The sequence below is a fragment of the Polypterus senegalus genome, chromosome 13 (genome assembly GCF_016835505.1).
Source record: "Polypterus senegalus isolate Bchr_013 chromosome 13, ASM1683550v1, whole genome shotgun sequence".
Classification (NCBI taxonomy): Eukaryota; Metazoa; Chordata; class Cladistia; order Polypteriformes; family Polypteridae; genus Polypterus; species Polypterus senegalus.
In genome coordinates, this window is record NC_053166.1 from 156,365,161 (window position 1) to 156,387,083 (window position 21,923).

Below are 21,923 nucleotides of genomic sequence, written 5' to 3' on the forward strand. Positions count from 1 at the left end.
CTGGCCACACTACCACGTCCTCTCAATAAGCCGCGATTATTTAAAAACTGGCCTTTTCATCTGAGCCGTGAACCCGCTATAGCAGGGGGTGAGCAATGTCGGTCCTGGAGAACCACAGTGGCTGCATGTTTTTGTTTCTTAATGAGAAGTCAATTATTGCTGATGACGCACTTTATTGCCTAAGTGACATTTTGATGCTTCATTTTAGTGGTCTCTCTCGTTAAGGTTCCCCACCCTTAATTGCTTATTTCAATCTTAAACTGCTGCATTCAGTGTGTTTAATGGCTCCTTATTAGCAATAAAATGTAAATGACAAAGCAGCCAGTAGTACTCCATCCAGCTTGTTTCCATTTACATCTCCGTGTGTGTGTTCATCATGCACTGTTGGATTTAATAAAACAATTAATTGAAAAATGTGACAGACTTAAAGTATCCATTTTAGGCTTCAAATCATTTTGATGATATCCTTGGAAAGGAAAATAAATCTGCGATAGAAGAACCTTCCATTGGAAACTAGCAAGCCATAAAAATAAATAAGGACTGAGATTGGAAAGGATTGGTTTCTAATTAAGCAATTGGGTTGGAATGAAAACCTGCAGCCCTCCAGGACCAACATTGCCCACCCGCAGATATGAACTGGCTGAGTGGAGCTTTGCAGAGAAGCAGTTAACATTCTGCAAGATTTCATAATAGCGCGGCATCGACACTACAGCCACAAAATGTTGTAAGTAGTAACTTTTTCATTATAGATGCACCAATATGCTCCGGTCCTGAAGTGCTATGGGAGCTGCACGCTTTCACTCTAACCCTTTATCGACCACTTTTTGCTGCCGATTAACTCCCATTAATTACAAAAAAATTCATTTTGACTTGTTTAAGACTCCGTCCTCTGACTTGCTCATTTTCTTCTTAAGCAGCACCCTAACAGAAGTGAGACATGAAATGAGCCAACAGATGACCAGCTAAGTCTGAGCCTCAAACCGGTCTCCGAATTGATTTGTGTTGTTAATTAAATCCACTATTTAAATTCCACAGCTTGGTGCAGCTCTCATTCTGCCAGAGCAGACATTTCCAAAACTGGTTCTCTTTTCACCGAGTGCCACCAGAACGTTTGGTAGACCTGAGCAGAGTGACACTGTTAGGCAAAAGTCTCAGTAAAGGATGCTGGGAAGAACATTCTGTCTGTCACTCTCTAATAGAGTTATACTGTGGGGAACATCATGGTGAGGGAGTCCTACTCATCCACTGGCAGGACTTTGGATGGGCACTGGGAGAGCAGGCCAGGTTTTCCTGCAAGTCTGTATTAGACGACCATTGTCCCCTATCCCATGCTGCACTGCAACCACAGATCTCTCAGAGCCGCAGAACTTCACTTGTGTCCTGTAATATTGTTGCCACGCCACATTGGGACGGTCACAGCCCATCCTCTGTAGTTCAGCCTGCCACTTTGCAGCATTTGAGGGGATACATTAGCCACCCAGAATAAGACGGAGTTACTGGCACCACATCTACAACATGGATCCCTGTGGCTGGCAGGGAAGAACTGCGTGGCAAAGTTGCATACAAAGTTATCCATGTGTTGGAGCTTGGAACCAAAACCAGCTTTAAAGGAATTTCCAATGATACACATGCAACCGTTTGCCATACTTTCCTTTACAAATCATTTATCTTCAGGGGAACAAGTGCCAAGCAAGGACACAAAGATCATACAACTTTGTCAGGGGGCTGAGCCTCTGAGCACAATGGTATACTTAGTTATGTGGCTTTGTATATTGTTTGTGGTTATTGTTCTATCCATCTTTAATTTTTGGCTCAGTGGTTAGTACCGCTGCTTGAACTCGGGTCACTTTTGGCCACAATCTGTCCAGTTACTCCCCTACTCCTCAGCGACTGTTAAAATGCCACTACAACCTTATGCCACTCCATTAGCCCCATACCTTCTCTTCCCCCCCACGGACTTCTACGCATTTTCCAGAGTTTCGTGAAGTTCTCAAACATTTGGTGTTTTTTTTTTTTTGGCCAAACTCACAGCAAAACTGTCTCCGCAGGGTTTGCTAATCACGCCAACATGCAAAACACAGGCATTTCATTAAGTTAAGCATCTACAGAAAAATGAAAGCAGTCAAACAGAAGATGTCCTAATTAAAATGAAGACAGGAATCTTGACCAATGAATGAGGGGGAAGAGGTGGATCCAAATTGTGCACGAAGATAATGTTACTTTTGAATTAGTTCTGGCCAACAATGGATTCCCTTAAAAACAACTACCATCACTACAAACTATATGGGGGTAACTTTTGGGATGGGGTATTCCTTTAAAGCAGGGGTGTCCAACTGTGATGGTGGAGGGCTGCCACTCTTACTTGGTGAGTAATTTCTGCTGTCAATTGACTTTCCCTCCCATTCTCTGAATTGTTTTCCTCCCCTTAAAATGGCCAGCTTACTTCACGTTTCTTTGGCTAACAGATGACTAGCTAACTCCATCCAGTTTAATTTGAGGATTCTTGTTAAACGGATTCTTTCCGCCGTGTGCCTAATTAGGCAAGGGACTATTCTGACCACCTCATTTTTATGCATATATTCCCGACTCCTTGCTGTATAAACGTGAATGCTTATTGGATTTGAGCATAGCAGGGGATGCGGACTTGTTTAATGAAGGGAGAGTATGGCCTGCGGCGATCAACACCCTAAATCAAGGTGTGCAGAATTAGGTAAAAAAAAAAAGTCAATTCTAAAATGTCTTTCAGAGGGATGCAGCACTGAGATATTGGGGCATGATTACAGACCAAAACTTTTTGTTGCAAGTAGTCAACAAGGTCACAAAAAATAAAGCGCAAAATTAACTGACAAAGATTTAAGAATCAAAACATGAAGCTACCAGGAACCCATCATCCTCCAGTGCTCCCATATTCCAGAACTGCAACCTACCTGGCATGCCCAGAAGTACAGGGTGTTCAGTGCTCAGAGACATGGCCAAGGTAAGTTTAGCACACCCTGACTAGAGATGCTGATTTACTGTACAGACTGCATCTCTGTTAGTCATTAGCACTAAAACGTAAGTAACATGATAATTATATTTGAATACTAACCCTCACCTATTCTGTTTCTTTTCTCGGTACCTAAATGTGGCAATTGGTGCCACAGCCCACCTGCCAAGTTGTTTGCCTGCCTATGGTAAAGTCACCCCTGATGGAGGATCGCAGGAATCCTGGGAAAGAGGGGTCCTTTCATCAGAGCAACGTTCCAGCCGTGGCATGGCCAAATGGGGAGGCAGCTAGATGGATGAGGTCTCCAGGACTCTAAAAATATCCAAACCTAATTGTCATATCATCTACTGTTAAACCGGACTTGTAAAATTTTTATTATGCTGTATTAAGGAATTGTTCTGTGGATTGTATTGACCCCCTACTTTTGACACCCACTGCACACCCAACCTACCTGGAAAGGGGTCTCTCTTTGAACTGCCTTTCCCGAGGTTTCTCCCATTTTTCCCTACAAGGTTTTTCTTGGGAGTTTTTCCTCGTCTTCTCAGAGAGTCAAGGCTGGGGGGCTGTCAAAGCCCATTGCCGCACTTCCTGTGTGATTTTGGGCTACACAAAAATAAACTGTATTGTAAGGAAGGCTGAAACCAGACCACCACTTAAGAGACAGAAGATGAAGTGTCAAGTCTGAAATGTCTGTCTTCAGAGATTTCTTGGCCCAAAAGGTTTTATGGACTGATGAGATGAGGGACTCTTGCTGGACCTGTGGCTGCACCTTTCAAGACCACCATGTTTATGCAGGACAATACTCCACTGTGTGGCTAGTCTAAAGATGCAATGACATGGCCCCCTTTTTCAGTGGATTGAGAACTTGTGGGCCCTTAAATGGGAGATTTAGAGGGAAGGGAAAAAAAAGGCACACCTCTCTGAACAGACGCTGTGGTTGCTGCTGCACAAAAAGGTGCTTGTCAACAGGTGAACCGAGACTCCATGAATGTCACTCACTTTAACAGATGAAAACCAGCGAGATGGGAAAAATGTTCGTTTTTAATAGTTTAGTAGTTGCCTAATTGTACATGCATGTATTCCCCAGAGAATGTTCACTCACATGGCTTGCTGGTGCTCTCATCCTGGAGTTTTAGCTAATTTTTGCCTGATTTCCCAATTGCCATTTCTGGCTAAAATATTAAAGACTTAATTGGTTGATCACCTTAACTCCCATAATTTGAGATCTACCAGTCTGGCTTTAGGTGTGATCATGGTGTGGAGACGGCCCTCAAAGTATTCAATGACATCTCTATTATTACTGACTCCGGTGCCGCTGCAGTCCTTGTCCTCCTTGACTTGTCCGCTGCCTTTGACACTATTGACCATGAGAGATGGCTGTTGTGCCTTGAACATCTTGTTGGGCTTAAAGGGCCTGCTCTTAACTGGTTCAGCTCATATCTAACTGGTAGACACTTTTCAGTGACTTAATTCCTCTTTTTCATCTACTGCTCCTCTTAAATGTGGTGTTCCTCAGGGAGCCATTTTGGGTCCTCTCTTATTCTCTATATACCTTCACCCTATTGGAGCGATTTTTAGGAAATTTAACATTTCTTTTCACTGCTATGCTGATACTCAGGTTTATATTCCCATCTGCAACTCTGCAATCAACTGTCTTTCTGAACTAAGATCCTGGATGGTTAATTTCCTTGATCTGAATTAAAATAAAATGGAGGTGCTTATAGTGGGTCCATCAGCTAAAGCCCTTCTTGGCTCTGTCTTTTGCAAACCTCAAGTCTGCAATCTTGGTGTTATCTTTGACAGCAACCACTCTTGAGAAACAGATTGATTCTGTAGTCAAGAGTTGCTTTTTCCAGCTTCATCTATTATGTAAGATCGAGCCTTTAATCTGCTAGGGATCTTGAGAAAGCTACTCCTGCTTTTATCGTCTCTCGCCTTGATTACTGCAACTCGATGTATTCTGGGATTAGCAAATCCCTGATACGCAGGTTACAGTTGGTCCAGAATGCTGCCGCTCGCTTCCTGGTTGGGGTAAGAAAATCTGAAAACTGACAGGCAGCCCGTGTAAAGAAGCTAATATTGGAGAAACAGAATCAAACTGATTTTAAAATCTTGCCGCTAGTTTTTAAATCTTTACATGGACTCGCTCCTGTCTATCTGAATTGTGTTTTACACCAGCCATCCAGAGTGCTTAGATCTTCTAGTCAGTTGTCACTCGTACTAATTGTCAAACCAAGGGGGACAGACAGGACTTTGGCAGGTGCTGCTCCTCGCCTCTGGAACTCTTTACCTCGTCACATAAAGGAGTCGTCGACAATTCAAATCGAGATTAAAGACTCATTTCTAGTCACTTGCATTCCATGACCTTCTATAACACTGATGGTTTCCTCATTGTGATTATGTAACATTTCTATCATTTTATTTATCTTCATTTATTTCTATTTATGTTACTCATGTTAATTGTATGTTTCTTTTATTGTAAAGCACTTTGGCCACAGCATTCCTGTTTTAAACGTGCTATATAAATACAGTTGACATTCTGCCAAAGGCGACTGTTCCAAAAGGTTCTAAGAGAACCAACAAAATGTTCTGTGGATCTGAGCAGAACACGAGACCCTCACCTTTATTACAAAGATACTAGCTGTGCAAGTCTGTGCTCTAAAAAGCCCAGGGTCCTAGAAACTATTGAAATTGTCAGGAAAAAAAAACGGAGACGTCAGGTAATTGAAAGGAACTACTCTGGGCGTCTCTCCTAGGAGGCTTCGGTTTGCAGACGTGCTCACATTGGTTATGTATTCGCGGCTAAGCTAGTGTCTTCTTCGGAGGTTTCGTTTAGCCGATGTGCTCACCTCACTTCTGTATTAGCAGCTAAGGGAGTGACAGATTTTTTTGCCGACGTGCTGGCCTTGCTTGCATTTTCGGAGGTGCAGCCCTCACCCCAACATCCACCTCTCATTTCTGGGCCAGACACTTCCATGTGTAGACATTTATATACAAGACTGTATGATGGACACAGGTTAGTTCAAGTGCTGGCTTGTGTGGTCTCATGGTTTGCCTTTATTTGTAATGGACTTGCTATTTAAGACACAGTCCTCGTTTCTTTAATTCTCGGTCAAACAGTTAAACAGCAGAAACCTACCAAGAAAAATGGAATGAAGGCCTGCAGCCTTCCAAGATCAGAGGGCTTTTTGCTTTAAAGCCATTGTGGCTGCTCCGATTTCAGAGTAGTAAAGGAAATGGCACCAAGGTGCAAAAATCCCAAACAAGCACTTTAAGGCCATACAAAATTTATTGTACATACACAAGTCCCATACGCTCACATGAGATACATCAGAATTTCTCCATTTGTCTGCAGTAGCCTTGGATTTAGTGATTGCCACCTAAAAACAAGTTTGAGAGGAGAGAGAAAAGAAAAAAGTGAAGCCACTTGGATCAAAACCAGTTGGTGCCTCAGCCTGGTGCTTTGCCCGCTTCACGGAGTTTTAAATCAGATGAAGGGTGCAAATGCCTTAATATCCGTGATAGCAGACACCATTTAAAACTTCTGGTGTTGACCAAAGTAACCAGACTGACCACCTTTGGAAAGGGAGGTCTCTACAGAGACTTCCCACCACAGGAATTTACAAGAACCAATGGAGTTCAGGATTTTGGTCCGTGGTGATACACTTGCAAAATGTGAAAGTGGGTGGCCAGGGCCAGAGTCTCAAGGAAGATCATGTTGCCAAATTTGTGCCACAAAGTTGAGCCAGTCGAGAGCAGAAAGGAGGCCCCCAGCCAGTGTTAGTATGGCAGGCTAAACATTTGCTCATGTGGAAAACGGTTCAGAAATCCCCTTAAAGGTTCAATACCAAGCTATAGTAGCCTAGTTAAATATTTATCCCAATTACTGGTCATGAACCAGGTTAATGAGACTTGAATTAGTCTTGCAGGAAGCAGACATTACTTGAATAAGTACTCTGGACCAATTCAAATATTAAAAACTTAACGTGCAAAGCACCCCTCTGCTCAGTTAACCTGCCGGTAATACTTGCCTCTCCTGAAAAACTGCTTTTGTACCATAAATGGGCCAGGCAGACTGGCATGAGCCGCTCCGACATCAGGATAGGACGCCTGCACTCTGTGGAAGCCTGCAAAAAACCCAAGGATGTAGAGATTTTAAAACATACAGATCAAAAGCGAGCTTAAGGGAAAAAGTCAAGGAAAGGAGTCAATGGCAATTGGTATATTGGAGGGCTTTGCCAAAATTTAAACTTCAGGATTTGAATCATCCCGGACTAGCTAATGAGGAGGAGTTGTGCTCCATAGGAGACACTCTGGAGAAAAATTTGGCCTAAAGTATTCAATTAAATCTGACAAGGATGAAATAGCTCTACAAAGCGAAAGCCATAAAAAAAAAAGTCCATAAGGGAGCAGTCAATAGGGAAGGGAGCTGGAAGAACATGGAGGATACCACAAGCCATACTCTTTACTGAAGATCAACATGAGGGTTAGTCCCAACCACCAGTGCCTTTAGAAAAGTTCTGAAGACCACCCTCTGCAAGGCCCCAAACCTCTCACACAGAGCTAGATTTAGAATGTGCTGCAAAGGGTAGACTGGCATAAGCTACCCTAGACAGCAGGATGCAGTATTGCAAGTGGAGATCTTGGCAGCATGCCGACAGGAGGGCAAAATGAAGGGAATGGTGTGCTGGATAAAACGCGCATTAGTTTGGGTGAGGTTGTGCCTCCGAGCACCAGTCCTACACAAGTAGACCTGGACAGGAATCTTCAGGTCATTACCACAAATTTCCCCCCAGCTAGAGATATTGGTTCTGTGGAGCACAGCACAAAGTCTGATTGCACTGAACATATCACGGGCAGTCTCCATACCAGAGAAACGGGTCTGAAGGCAGAATACATAGAAGTACAGTGGCAAGGGCTGTCAAAGTAGAGTGACAAGACATGGGGTCAGCCACCCAGCATTTCTAGAAACCTATGGGAGTGTCGGAGGCCCAAGCTGAAGCAAGCTTTGAAGGAGCCGACAGAAGAGGCAGAGAAAGGGAGCTTCCATCTGTAGCTAAGGAGAAAGTGAGAGAATTCCCAGAACATGTCAATGGAGTGGCTCCAGTCAGAGGGGCATTAAGCAGCAATGCTTTCCAGGTATTCCAGTTAGTTCTGCAGCAACTGGTCACAATTGTTTAAGTCACCCCACACAGCATGAAATAAGCCATGAAATTTCACTCAAATGTGAGGGGTGGCCTCTAACAAAGTACCATTTGCTTATTAATGCACCCCTAAGAGTGGACATGTGCTTTGCTCGACTTGGGGAATTTCGTCTCCTATGTGTGCTCAAAGCTGTGACTGTGCATATCAGATATGGAGGCAAGTTGCCAAGAATGACTGTGTGAAGTTGCAACTTCAAAATTTGTAGTTTGTCTGAATCCAAAGTGCCCAGTAACAATGCGACACTCAATGGCCAGAAGGTTTACATCCACTAAATCAACAAATCCAAGCAGAACTTGCTAGAGTCCTCTCCCTTCCCCAATCAGCTCGGACACACTGGGAGTTGATTTCAGGTTGTGGGGTGGCACTGAAGTGACTTGTGAAACAAGAAAATAAAATGACTTGTCAGAGATATTCCTCCACTGGTGTGGTCTTTAGAGAATCTTGCCAGGATGGTGCTAGTGAGGAGAAAGGAGTTCTGCCATTTATTAAAAATTCTTACCTTCCTTCGCACCAAGGGGGGCAGCTCTGGTCTGGCACCCCTCTGTGCAGTAGGCCGAATCTGGATGCTGTTGATCACAAATCAGAGCAGTGCAATGGAAGTACACCTTGAAAGGAGAAACCAAAAAAGTCTGCAATGAACACTAGGAATGGGCAGATTGATACTAAAGTACCGATGTCTCCCATCCTGACCTTTTATTTAAAACAAATGTTCACATTTTAAAAATTTTACCTTTTCAGTAATAAGTTTAGAAATTTTTAAAAAGCATTGGATGGTGAGAACAGGATTAACACATGTCACATTGTGACAGACAGCAGCTGCTTTTCCTTCCTCTCGTCTCTCTGCATTCACTCAGTGCTGTGGTCTGCCAGCCAAAGCAGTGGAGTGGTGTATGGGAGGGCAAGGGCAGAAAAAGCAAAGCGCCATTTAGAGAGTTTACTTCAATGAGTGGACATTAAAACAAAATGCGATACGCGTCAGAAGACCGGATGTTATTGTGGCAACACCGCAAACCTAGGAAAACACATGAAAGTTTGTCACTTTGCAGAACATGATAAGTTAACAATGGAGGCGATCAGAAGAGTAGACTCTCCAGGACTTTACGATCCACATTTTATGCTTCTCCGCTGGTATTCATGCAATAAAATGCCACACTGCTTTTAAACTTTCTGTACTTTAAATATGAAGATAGTAATGTACATCTCTTTGAGCACCTGGAGCAGTGCAGAAGTGCCATATGATCCAAGCTGCAAGGTTTATTAAGCTGTGGACGAAGAGCTCTGCCCAGTAATGAACAGTGTGTTACAGTAAAACATTCAGTGGTTGTGAAATGGCCTCTAAGCCAGGGATGTCGAGTCTTTGTAGGTTTGAATATATTCTTGGAGACCAAGAGGTAATATTTAGGTCCGAGATCCAAGACATTGCACGTTGCTTATCATAGCCTTGAAGTCTCTTGAGGTACTAAGGAAAAGCAGACTGCATGTGTTATTCATGTGGTACGTGTGGGTTAAAGTGCTAGGGAATAATGTGCTGTGTATGCTTCTTTCATACACAATTTGTGGTTAGGGTCTGTGTGTCTGTATATCTGAGTGTTCATCTTAAAGTGAAGTCAGTAGACCAACCCAGTAACTAACTTGATGAGTACACTTACCACGATAAAACACGATTACCTTTTAAGGATATTTCCCTCTACCTGTTTTTAGGGAGGAATATTACATTTCTAGCTTGATGAATGGACATTACTTACAACCCATTTTCAAAGTTTATATTTTAATCCGTTTTGTAAAATAAATAGAATGGACTCTAAATCCCGTTTCCTAGCATTAGGCCCAAGTGCCACTCGGGCAGTAAAAATGCTAAAAGCAGCAGTGTTGAGCGTTACCCGTGCAACGGTACTGCCGCATCTTCTCTCTTGTAGGCGTGGGTAGTAATCGCATCTCGTTAACATTTAGCAGCCCAACTATTACACTCTCGTGACAGCGAATCAAGCGGCGATGTGGAGGACAAAAGGACTTCAGGCAGTGAAACCGAAATGGATGGTGAAACCAAATAGAGACCGATGAATCTGATAGTGATGCTCGCTCAGTATTTGTATCATACTTTACGGTTAAAAGTCTGGAGTTAAAAATGCAACGCTTTTTACATGTTTGAGAAAAACGCTAATGCTTGTTCCAGATTTAACAAAAAATGTGTTCAGTTCTTGCAAAGTCCGATCTTTGGCACTATATGCAACAGTCTACTAATGCAAAGTCTTTAAAAATGTGATTGAGGTTAACTATTCTTGTAAGACAACACTCCAGCTGCATCAGTATTGGGAACCGGGTCTCAATATCTGATCAAAAAAAGAAACTGGCAATAAATCGCCCATCACTAATGTTTCACTGTAGCAGTTCAATACCCCACATATACAAAAAACTAAATCATTGAGCCTTAATAGGACACCAGAACTTTGTCCAGTTTCTTCTGCAACCCCATTTTTAAAGGCCAGAGGTTTGAAATGTGTGGCACTCTGGGCTCTGTACATCATTGCCAACTGAAAGTCAGATTTGGGTGAGAGTGCAGGGAGCTCAACAGCTTGATAAAAAATGGCAACCCATTTGTAACTAGTATTGGAGGCATGCACCCATTTAAAAAAAAAAAAAAATTCTATTCTTACCGAATTACTCAAGGGAGCATCTTTGGAGACAAAAGCAAAGGCTTTTACGTCAAACCTCTTGTAGTGGCTTGGAAACTGGATTCCAGTGAAGCCAGACATAGGATGCATCACTGTTGGGTAGTCATCTTCTGCATAAGCACAGCTATAGAAAGACAGATCATTAAGCAGCAGTCTCCAGCCCAAATGAAGAAGTCCCACGCTTAAAAGGCCAACCAGTAGGCCCTTCCCTTACCCAGCAGTGATGACAGACCAACGAGGCCGGGAGTTTGGATCAGGGTGGGCAGTGGCCCAGCAGTTCTCCAGTACGAGTTCAATGTTGGGGTCTTGTCTGTTCAGAACTTGCACCTCCAGGTAAATGGGGGCCCTCAGGTGCTTCACAACAGGATAGTCCTGCACTGTGAAGGGGGAGCTATACAGTGCATCTAGCCATAGAGAAACAAAAAAACACCACTTTTTTTTATAAAAAGGATCGGATACCACAAAGCATCTTTCATGAAGAGAAATTTGAACACCAACAGTACACAAGGCAGCTGCCACCACACAGGTGGGTTTTAACCCTATAGCAGTTCGTTTACACACAGTAAGGAGGTGGTGGCATAGGTGAACTTCCACAATTGATGTATTAGCTTGCAGGTGCCAAATACCATGCCACCCCCTAGAAACTTAGTGTTCAGCAGCCCTCTATTGGTGTCCAGCCTGCAGCACATAGGACCATTTTAAACATGGCACTAGTATAAGGACTCTGGCCAACTCCTGGGGCTGGGCAATATCACACAACACAGAGTAAAGGGACGTGGGTTTAATAATCCCAACATTTCCACCCACCTCTAAACATTCAGGGGGCTCGGTTAGGAATGTCTCAACAAGTGGCTTATTTAAAAGCAAGGAATTTTAAAAAAAAAATTTCAATTCCCAAACTAGGCTTTGAGTGCAGGGCTCCCAGTTAGGATTTTAGCATCTTTGGAGGACTAGCCTTTTATTCTCAAGGTTTTTAACTGCAATTACCTGGGTAAGCACGAAGCACCAGTTGCAGATTCCCTTTATTTGAAGCAGGAGATGGTGGCGCCAGGGTCCTGGTGTCTAGTAGAACAGTCTCTGCTGCGTTATTTTGGTAGCATTCCACAGTCAGCCTGGTTTTAATTGAATAAAATATTCTTCCATTTAGTCAAACGCTCCAAGCACCAGCTTTCACATGGAGATCCATTAGCTGTGGATTTAAATTCCCAGCTTCACATGCAGTCAAGGGGCATCACTTACTTGAACTCACTGTCCCTTGTGATGACTCCAAGTGGTCGGTCAGCAATCATTGAGCTCACCTCATTCTCATAAACCAGCTGGTCACCATGTACCTATGAAAGATCAAAACTAAAGCTCTGCCACCAAATTAGTGACCAATTAGTTATGATCCCCACAGTCCAACCCTTCAGAGAACAAAGAATCCTACAAAATATCCTCTGTGCACTATGGTGCCAACAGCTCCTTACCTTGATGGCAAGAGATGGGGACATCTCTAGTCAGCTACTCTATGTTCCTCTAACCACTAAGGGGCATTAAGTCAAAGGACAGCAGTGGCTCAAATCTACAGGACTAGAGCCACAGACCATTCACTGAGGTCAAGTTAAACCCCTTAGCATTCTGACAGATCAATAAATGATAACCTGAAGGCTGGCAGCCATATACAAGATTTTAGGAAAAGCCAATCTAACTTGACCATAATCAGGGGCAAAATAGAATGGAGGAAGACCCTGCATCACCCCAAGAAGCTTTTAAATAAAAAAAGCCTACAGAAGTGGGTTAACCCAGGACTAGAGGGCCATGAAGCAGCAGTGCTAACCAAACACCAAGTCAAGCTTCAGATCCTTGATGTCTGCCACTGGAGTACAGGAAAGAATCCAACAGAATAGTTGTGATCAGGGCTGGAGTACCAGGAGAGAGGGCTGCTCAGATATTAGGGGTCTCTGTCTATACCTGGCCTGAGGTAGTAGGACACACACTAGAATGAAAACCAGACATTTGTGCCCCTTGGCTCTCAAGTCTTATTTGAGGAGCTGGAAAGTAAGCAGACAACTCAAATTAAACAAGCATCTTCTGCAAAGAACGCATCCCTGGACACTGATGGAAACATGGATGTACAGCACAGGGACACTGCACCCCTTTTAAAATTTCTGGATCATGGTGTTCAGGGACAATCTGGGTGTTTTCTATGCTCCAGGGAAAGATTCAAATGAAGTAAATCGTGAACATCAAAACCAAATAGGCTGGCATCTTTCATGACCCCTTTCTGCAGGTTGTGCAAATTTATATAATGTCTCCTAGACTCATTTAGTCAGATATGGGGGAATGGATATTTGAGTAAACCGCAAGTATTTTTTATATTTTGTACATTAAACCATCAACAAGTCAAATATTGAACAGTTGAATAAATCCGACTCTGCAGCTACACAAGTACCAATTCTGGTTAGCAGAAATAGCTAAAGTTAATAGAAATCTACATTTTGTACCTAATACCTGTATGCAAAATTCTCTTAGCCCAAGTGAAATTGTACTTAAGTTGTTTACATACACTTTCAAAAAATTAGATTTTTTTGGACTCGTGTCCAAAATGTTGATCCATCAAAATAGAAATTGAATTTTTGGACGATTCCAATACTTTCCCTATACGAGAAAGTAAAAACCAAGGTAACCCCCATAGTATCTACTTTACATAGCCAGTTTGACAGACTTTTCACAATTGGAATTCTTTATAGGCAACGACTGAACACTCATTTCCATTTTCAGCTTGGTAAGGGAAATTCCTAAGCAAACTGCCATGGCCATCTTCCACCCCATCCCTGCCACAGTGCTACAAACCTTAAATGTTGTGCCACAGCTGGTTAGTGGAAACTTGTATAGGAGCCAGGCTGGAGTCACTACAAGAGGGTGGCATGAAGGGTCTCTCAGATGAATGGTGCTCAAATTGAGAGCTGGCTGGGTGACATTAGCATTCACTTGAAAGGTGAAGTAGCCATCATTACACGCAGTTTCTGGTGGGGGGAAACAAAAGGGGGAGAAAAACCACAAACCCCTTATTCCTTCCCCAAAAATCCTAAGCCATTAAGCAGAAGAGCAACATGTAGTCCACCACAAATGCAGGCCAGGTGACTGGACACTCAAGGCAATAGCTTATGCCAATGCAAGGTGCAAGTTACACAAAATGAACAGTCCTTTCCACCTTATGCCATCTTTTAGGTGGGACCTTTCCTTGAGCGATCACCACAACAGGTCACAATCCCCACATTATTAAACATTCTTACCATTTCTGTGGGTCAAAGGAGTGCAAGCACACAAAGGCAGAAATGTCATGAAGATCAGGAAGCCTCTCATTTGGAAGGTCAGTTTGGTAGCTGGTATACTCAACAAGCCACTAGCGGGACACTCCTGTCAGGAAGAGGGGAAAAGAAAAAAAAAGTTTACAGGTGACCAAACCAGATACCTTTTATCAGCCGTCTGCAAGGCAGCAGATCAACCCTGAATCAACCTCACGCCTGGACAAACTTAAGACTGGCTCTATTGTAGGAATAAAACTGGACAGTTTCACATCTATGGCATTAAGCAAACTCCTGTCAATCATGGAGAATCCACTGCATCCACTGAACAGTGTCATCTCCAGGCAGAGGAGTAGCTTCAGTGACAGACTGCTGTCACCGTCCTGCTCCACTGACGGACTGAGGAGACCCCATACTATGTGACTAATTCCACCCGGGGGAGTAAATCCTAACATTACTCAAAGTTGTCTGCTTTTTTTTTTTGTCATTTTTATTACTAATATTGTTTTTTTGTATCGGTATACTGCTGCTGGATTATGTGAATTTCCCCTTGGGATTAATTATCTATCACTACATGACCAGAGTGTTCAAGTGCCATAATGAAAGGAACAAGTCTGGGATTTGAACCCAGGACTAGAGGGCCATGAGGCAGCAGTGCTAACCAAAAACACCAAATAAAGCTTCAGATCCTTGATGGTTCCAACTAGCATACAGGAAAGGATCAATTAAAACTACATTTATGTGATCAGTGCTGGAGTACCAAGAGAGTGGGCTGCTCAGATATTAGGGGTCTGTCTCTACCTGGTACGATGTAGAAGGGCACACTCTGCAGACACTAGAATGAAAACCAGAAGCTGGAGCCCCCTTGGTCACAAGTCTTATTTGAGGAACTGGAAATTGAGCAGACAACTCCAAATTAAAACTACAAGTGACTTCGGCAAAGAACACATCCATGGACACCACAGGGACACCCCACACCTTTTATTTCTGGATCACAGGGTTGAGACAATCCGAGTGTTTAATGTTCCAGAGAAAAACTCAAATGAGGTAAACTTAACAGCAAAACCAAATATTCTGCCATCTTCCATAATAACCTGCAATTGCTCCGTGCTGGGTACGACGCTAATCTGCATCCGTCCCTGCATGTAGGTCCACCAACCTGCAGGGAAAAGCTTGGGGGTTGGAGGCAGAATTGGCACTCCAGCCACCATAAAAACCTCACACTGTTCCACTCCATCTGAACTAGTGTGGTGCAGAGGCATCACCCATTGCATGGCTGCGGCAATACAATGTATCAGTGCATGCTGCTAACCTCCTCCTCTCCTTCCATAATACCTCTCTTTAGGTATTGGTGCTGAGATACACATTGACACACATACAGATATATACATACACTATACACAAGACCTGGAGAAAGGGGTTATGAAAAATAAAATCTGGATTATCTCGCCCTAGATTCTTCTACTCAAATATGGGGAGGTTAAGGAGTAAACCACAAGATGAAATAAAAATAAATCTCATCTTGTGGTTTAAATAAACACACACACAGAACCTTCAACATTGAATTATAAAAGCTGAATAAAAATCAGGACTCTGCATGAATAAAAGTACCACTTCTGGTTAATGGAAATAGCCCAAAAGTTGATAGAAATCTACGTTTTGTACTTTGTACTTGTTTGCAAGAATTTGCTTGACCCAAGTGTACTCAAGTTATCGTGTTCACACACACACTTCCAAAAAGTGGTATTTTGACTCAAAGGTCAAAATCTCAAAATTGAAATTGAGGATTCCAATACTTGCCCTACACAAGAAAGTCAGGGAGGTCTAAAACCAATTCATCAAAAAGCAACATTGAATTTTTGGATGTTTCCAACACTTTCCCTATACTTTGCATACGAGAAAGTAAACCTTAAACTCCACTTACTGTCCCCGGTTCCAAAAAGTACTGCTTTGGCACCGTGACTGCCAGGGAATAGGAGGTTTTGACCACCGTGAAGTTATTCTTCATAGACAGAGGATACTGACGGGTCCCAATAGCCAAACTGGCGAGAGTTCCATAGAAGACGGGGATTTCAATGGTCAGGTTTTTTGGGTTACAAGTTACTGGATCTACAAAACACACAGGAAAGATCAAGGGGTCAGTTTTTGGAAATGAAGGTACCAAGAGGCTCAAAAGCTGAGCTGGGAATCTGAAGGAAGGTTCCACAAAAAAAACTTAAAAAGGAAAATGCAAATGGCATTAGAGCATTGTTATATGGGTAACTTAAGATGAACCATTTTTGTAAATCCCATGCAGGAACCAAGCTAGTGATAGTTTTGCACTTTCATTCAACGCATGGGTTTTTCATTTAACATTTGAGTTTTTCCAAAAAATAAATGCAAGTTTGGATTGAAAAAAGATTTAGCATACTGAAGCCACCTTGTTTATGGACACTAGTATGTCACCAGAAGATTAAAGTTCCAGGATGAAGATACTTGTCCTCCATCCAGAACCTGGATAAGGGTCGAGGTTCAGTAACAAGCTGTGCTCATCATTCAGGTTAAATCCATTTGGAGGTAGTGAACCTGGGAGCAGATGGTGGTCTATAATCCTGGCAGGAGTAGACCCCTGGCCTTTGTATAAAAGGTGGTGATTTAGTGCAAACCCCATTCAGAGTGGTCTGTCCCGGTTAAGAACTGCTCCACCCTTGGAGTGAGCAACAGAGCAAGCCTGGTCTCTGCCATGGTCGAGGTATTTCAGGGACTGAAAACTTGATTGGTCCCAGCAACATGCTGCCTGCCACCATTAAAATGAACACCAAGTCAGTTTTCCACCCATGAAATGATTGTAGAAGCTTGCAGCCTGCCCTTAGATTCCAGTAGCAATGCAGCCTGTACAGAAGTCAAGCTCAAGAACATTTAGAAGCTCCCTTGATAAACTGGTCCACCAAAACATTTAAGAGGCTTAAAATGCCTTTCAATTTCATGCTAAAGCAGACTCCATCACTGGACTTTAAAGAACAATCCCAATACAAATTGGGTGACCCTGAGCAAGTCACTTAACATGTCTGCTCTACAGCCATCTTGTCATCTCACCACACACACTGGCCCTGCTCACAGCAGCTGAACTGCTACAGTATTTTCATTCCTTTAGGTCTGGGGTGTCCAAGTTAGATCCTGGAGGGTCACGGCCTTTCATTTTAACCATTTTCTTACTTGTTTCTGCAGCTAATTAAATTTTGCACCTTATTTGTAATGGACCTGCTATTTAATGATGTTAAACCCTTACCTAGCAGTCAAACAGGGGACAAAAATGAGCCAGCACATGACTAGCTAACCCGTATCCACCAAAATATTGGAAAAAGGTGAATGCCGATATGCAGAGGGCCACAAAATGTTTTGGAAAGGTCTGCTGTAACAGAGACAGACAGACAAAACAAAAACGTGAAGTGGGCCTGCCATGTAAGGGGAGGTCAAAATTCAGATTATGGACTCTTCCCTACATTTTAAATTGCCTTTAAAAAAAAATTTCCTCCCGGTGAATTGGTAGGAAGGAAAACCAGCCACTACTGTAGCTCTCCAGGATCAGAGTTGGACGCCCCTACTTTACATCTCCCTTCGTATGTTACTTGAGGTCCCAACTGAAGCCTCTTTACCTTAATGAGATTTACTCAGATCGGCAAAGGAGACCCTAACATGCATTTTAAAAGCATCCCCAATTACTGGACTTCCAGATTCCCAAACCCTTTCATATGTACAGGAGGATCAGGCAGCTTCTGAATGATATGCATGTTTTATATCCTAGCAAGCCAAGGAAACCTGCATTTTGTTACCATAAAAAAAAAAAAAGTTTCCCATTTTAGTGAAAGCATGGAAAGGGAATTTCTTCACACAAGAAGCTAAACTGGGGATAACAGCAACTTATTATAATGGCACCATAGTGATGGTTAGTTCTGCCATGTTAGGCCTCCAGACAGGTTTAAGACCATGTAGTCACCAGGTTATTAATTTTTTTGCATTATACAATTTCTTGTATTAGGAATTTGTTAGTTTTCACATACCCCTTGGGGTCACAGCACAGGGTCAGCAATTGTACAGCATCCCTGGAGCAATTACAGGTTAAGGGTCTTGCTCAAGGGCCCAGCAGAGTAGGATCTCTTTTGGTAGCGACAGGGATTCGAACCGGCAACCTTCAGGATACCAGTGCAGATCCTTAGCCTCAGAGCCACCACTCCGCCCCTACCAAGGTTCCCAATTCCTAAAGAGGGCACTTAGAAGCCAACAATCACTGGAGAATGGATGGGCATTCAGTGTTCCGAAGTTGCACAATCTCCACAAGCCACTGCAAATGGGACACCTTCCCTTCACACTGGAGAAATTCAAATTCCTCCCACTTGGGGTTGGGGTTTGTCTCCTGCTCTTGTTCAAGTCCACTCACCAAGTTATTTCAATGTCCTTCCCCCTCGCCCCCTTTGGTTGTCACCAGGCTGGTCATAGATGTGTTATAGTAAGCCCTGCTATGCCCACATTGCCTGCTTTTACACAAGAGTCTAATGAAGTCGTCTGGATGGTTAAAATCTAAAACTGTTCATATAAAAAAGAAATCCCACAACTACTCACCTGGGATACAGACCATTAAGAGATGGATAAAAATTCTTTGTGTTCTTATAGTAGAACTGAGTGTTATATCCGAGAAATACAGCATCTTATCTGGAGCAAATCTCTGGGAATGACACACAAGACAATCTCAAATGCACAAGCCATTTACAATGAAAGGGCAGATGGCTCACTCCAAAAAAAATGTACGTACCCCAAACTTCTGAACTCCAGTGGAATTGAAGTGTGCTCGAACCAGTAGCCCACTGACCAGATTTAAAAACTCATATCCATTGGCTCGTGCTTGGTTAAGAGACATGGTCAATATGGATCGACCAGTATTGATTTTAACAGTCCATATGGGAGAAGATGGCATACCCTAGAGAAGAAAAGCCTTTAGACTGAAGACCCTGGCACAGAAATGAAGCATGGCATCAAAACATTTGAAGGGTGGCCCCTAAAATTTAGACAGTCACCTACACCTTGTTTGTCCTTAGTCTTACATCAAAAGTGGTCAGAAAAGAGCTTAGTCTCTACGACAAAACATTTACTTTGAATCCCTTGTACAATTTTTTTGAAGGGAGGGAGAAGGAGGAGTATTTTAGCCACTTAGTTTGGTTTATGGGCTTCAGGACAGAAGGAGACAAATGGTTAAAAGAAAAACCAAGCTTACCATGGCCTGTGTACTAAGAAAGATACTTCCAATTGGCATCTACAAGAATAAGTGGAGAGGCACCATTAAAATTCAGCAGTCAAAGATGGACAGGTTAACAAATGAAGCCACCTACACGATATTGAAAAAAGTATTTGCCCCTTCCTGATCCTGCTATTGTAAAAGATTTATTGAATGTTGGTCTTCAATCCAAATAACTTCTTAGATGAAGGGCACCAGACCGAGCAAACACTTCTGCCACTCATGGCCAGACATTCAATCTCAGCTGGTACGGAGGCAAAGTAAATGCATCAATGCCTTCAACTGGAAGGACTGCAAACGTGTGACAGCCATTTGCCTTCTGCAATTCATAGCTTGCAGGACTATGGACCATAAATTGATTTAAGGTACTGCCATACCATCTCTATGGAATTTAAATCTTTAGCTTTCTAGTCAACATCCAGACCTAAACTGAAGTGGCCTAGTCACTCAGATGTACAGCTTCTTCCTTTCCATCTTTTCTTCCACTTGTGTGGTCAATGTGTTTGGTCAAACTTCTCTTTACAGCTTTTCTTGAAGATCTCTTAACCTTGTGAAGTGTGTGCAGCCCCACTGTGCTATGTGTCCTGCTTCAAAAGCACCTATGGGGTCCTGTCACACAGAGCCTCCATCGGCCATAGAAAACTCATCACCACGACAAAGCTCATGAGCGTACGCTGGCCAGGGACAAAATGCCAATATGGGGGTATTTTAAGTCTGGCAATGACTTGGCCCACTTTGTCCCCACACCTGAAGGACAACCCGATCCCAAATTGGCAGCCACAGGATCAACCCGAGGAGGATGAGGAGATCCTTGACTGAAGGGAGCTGGGGCAGAATGACTAATAGTCACTGGTTGGTTGCTTGCTTGATCGTTAAATGGTAACCCTCACTACAACATAAAATGCTTGCCGTTTGTGTGTTAAAGCTCATCATTTCTGAAGATTGCGCCTCAGTCACCTGGATTTTGTGGTGTAAGACAGTGACTCACATGTCAACCTACACTTTTGCCCCTGATTATGTTCTCTCATTACATCCTTATCACTACAATCTACTTTGTTCTTATGTCTCTCCCACTTGTGCCTCCAATGGTCTCATTTCTTATTCAGTCCTTTTCTGCAACTCCATACATCCATCTCAACATTCACATTTCCACCACATCCAACTTCGCCCATGCTCTTTTCCACCCACATCTCTGCTCCACACAGCGAGACTTTAACAGCTCTCCCTACAGGCCATCTAAATCCTGATCATTAAAGCTTCTATTCTGTCTTCCATCTTCCACTCCTCTTTTCCGGTGCTACACAACACAATGTCAGCAGCAAACTGCCTGCACCAGGTGTCTGGTTTGGGCTTTTATCCTGGGACTCGACACATCTATAACCAAGTCAGAGGCAAGGAGGCAGGCATGATCTCACTAAAGGTCTGCAGCAGGGTCTGGGGTTGAAAGCAGTGTTGGGGTAACTGAAGTCCTCACTCCCTTATACAGATCATGGACAACCCTCACACACTTCTGGTCTTTTCCCTTCTGCACCTCTAGAGCAGGGGTGCTCAGTGTTGGTCCTGGGGATGCCCTGTGGCTGCAGGTTTTTGTTCCAACCAGCTTGTTTTTAATTGGACTCCTGGGCTAATTAAGTAAACTGATTTCCCAGATTGTGTTTTGGGAACAATAGATTAAAAAAAAAAAAAATTCTAAAGTACAGAGCAGTTGAGAATAACAGTTTCCTTTAATTCTCTCATCTTAGAAGTTCATTCTATTTTTCCAGGTGTTCTAATTGTTTAATACATTTTCTAATTAGTGGGTCTGACACTAAACTAGTTGCAGCCTTTGATTATTCAGTGTCTGCCTGGCTGAATGCTCGTTTTTAACGGTCATTAAGACAGAGGGGGAACCACAGAGAAAGGGCAAAATGAACAAAAGAATTAAGCATTTAAATCTGTAGCAAAGCAGAAATTTATAAATGTCTTATAAATGTAAAAAAACAGGCCTTGCTTTAATGAAGAGGAAAAGAATACCAGCTAAGTAATTGAGATCAGTGATCAGACATCAGATTATGAATCTGGTTGGAACAAAAACCCTGTAGCCACAGTGGGCACCCCAGGACCAACTTGGTGGTTCCCAAACTCTCCCGGTGTGGCTACAGGTTTGTTTCAACCAGATTCACAATCTGTGATAACTGATCACATTAGCTGGTTTGCAACTCTTATTCTGCAGTATATGGTTTTTGCATACAAAACATTGAGAAATTTCTATTTTTTTCTAAAGCTATAAAATGCTTAATTCTTGTTTTTCCCCCCTTTGTTTAGTTTGCTCCCTTCATTTAACTCGAATAGTCACAATTAACCAGCACAGCAGACACTCTGGGGAAAATGAAAGCAGCAATGACTTCAGACTAATTAGTAAATCAAATAACCAGAACACCTAGAAAAGCTGAAAGTTAGGTTGAAAATATGGCTAACGACTTAACTACACATTCCCCATATAACTGCTTATTACATTAATAAAA

The 21,923-nt window shown here is 42.8% G+C and overlaps 1 protein-coding gene across 1 annotated transcript in view; it reads right to left on the reverse strand.

The window, feature by feature from the left end:
- Positions 1 to 6,256: 6,256 nt before the first annotated feature.
- LOC120543013 (zona pellucida sperm-binding protein 2-like) overlaps positions 6,257 to 21,923 on the reverse strand; it is a 34,421-nt gene continuing 18,754 nt past the window's right edge. Inside the window, exons 6-18 of the mRNA XM_039775827.1 lie at positions 19,399 to 19,437; positions 18,940 to 19,104; positions 18,750 to 18,852; positions 16,075 to 16,259; positions 14,139 to 14,262; positions 13,696 to 13,868; positions 12,103 to 12,194; positions 11,851 to 11,975; positions 11,078 to 11,267; positions 10,846 to 10,987; positions 8,691 to 8,796; positions 7,018 to 7,113; positions 6,257 to 6,366 (exon numbers count right to left, since the gene is read on the reverse strand). Coding sequence (XP_039631761.1) covers positions 6,353 to 6,366; positions 7,018 to 7,113; positions 8,691 to 8,796; positions 10,846 to 10,987; positions 11,078 to 11,267; positions 11,851 to 11,975; positions 12,103 to 12,194; positions 13,696 to 13,868; positions 14,139 to 14,262; positions 16,075 to 16,259; positions 18,750 to 18,852; positions 18,940 to 19,104; positions 19,399 to 19,437 — 1,554 coding nt within the window. The 3' untranslated portion in view covers positions 6,257 to 6,352. The remainder of the gene's footprint in view (positions 6,367 to 7,017; positions 7,114 to 8,690; positions 8,797 to 10,845; positions 10,988 to 11,077; positions 11,268 to 11,850; positions 11,976 to 12,102; positions 12,195 to 13,695; positions 13,869 to 14,138; positions 14,263 to 16,074; positions 16,260 to 18,749; positions 18,853 to 18,939; positions 19,105 to 19,398; positions 19,438 to 21,923) is intronic.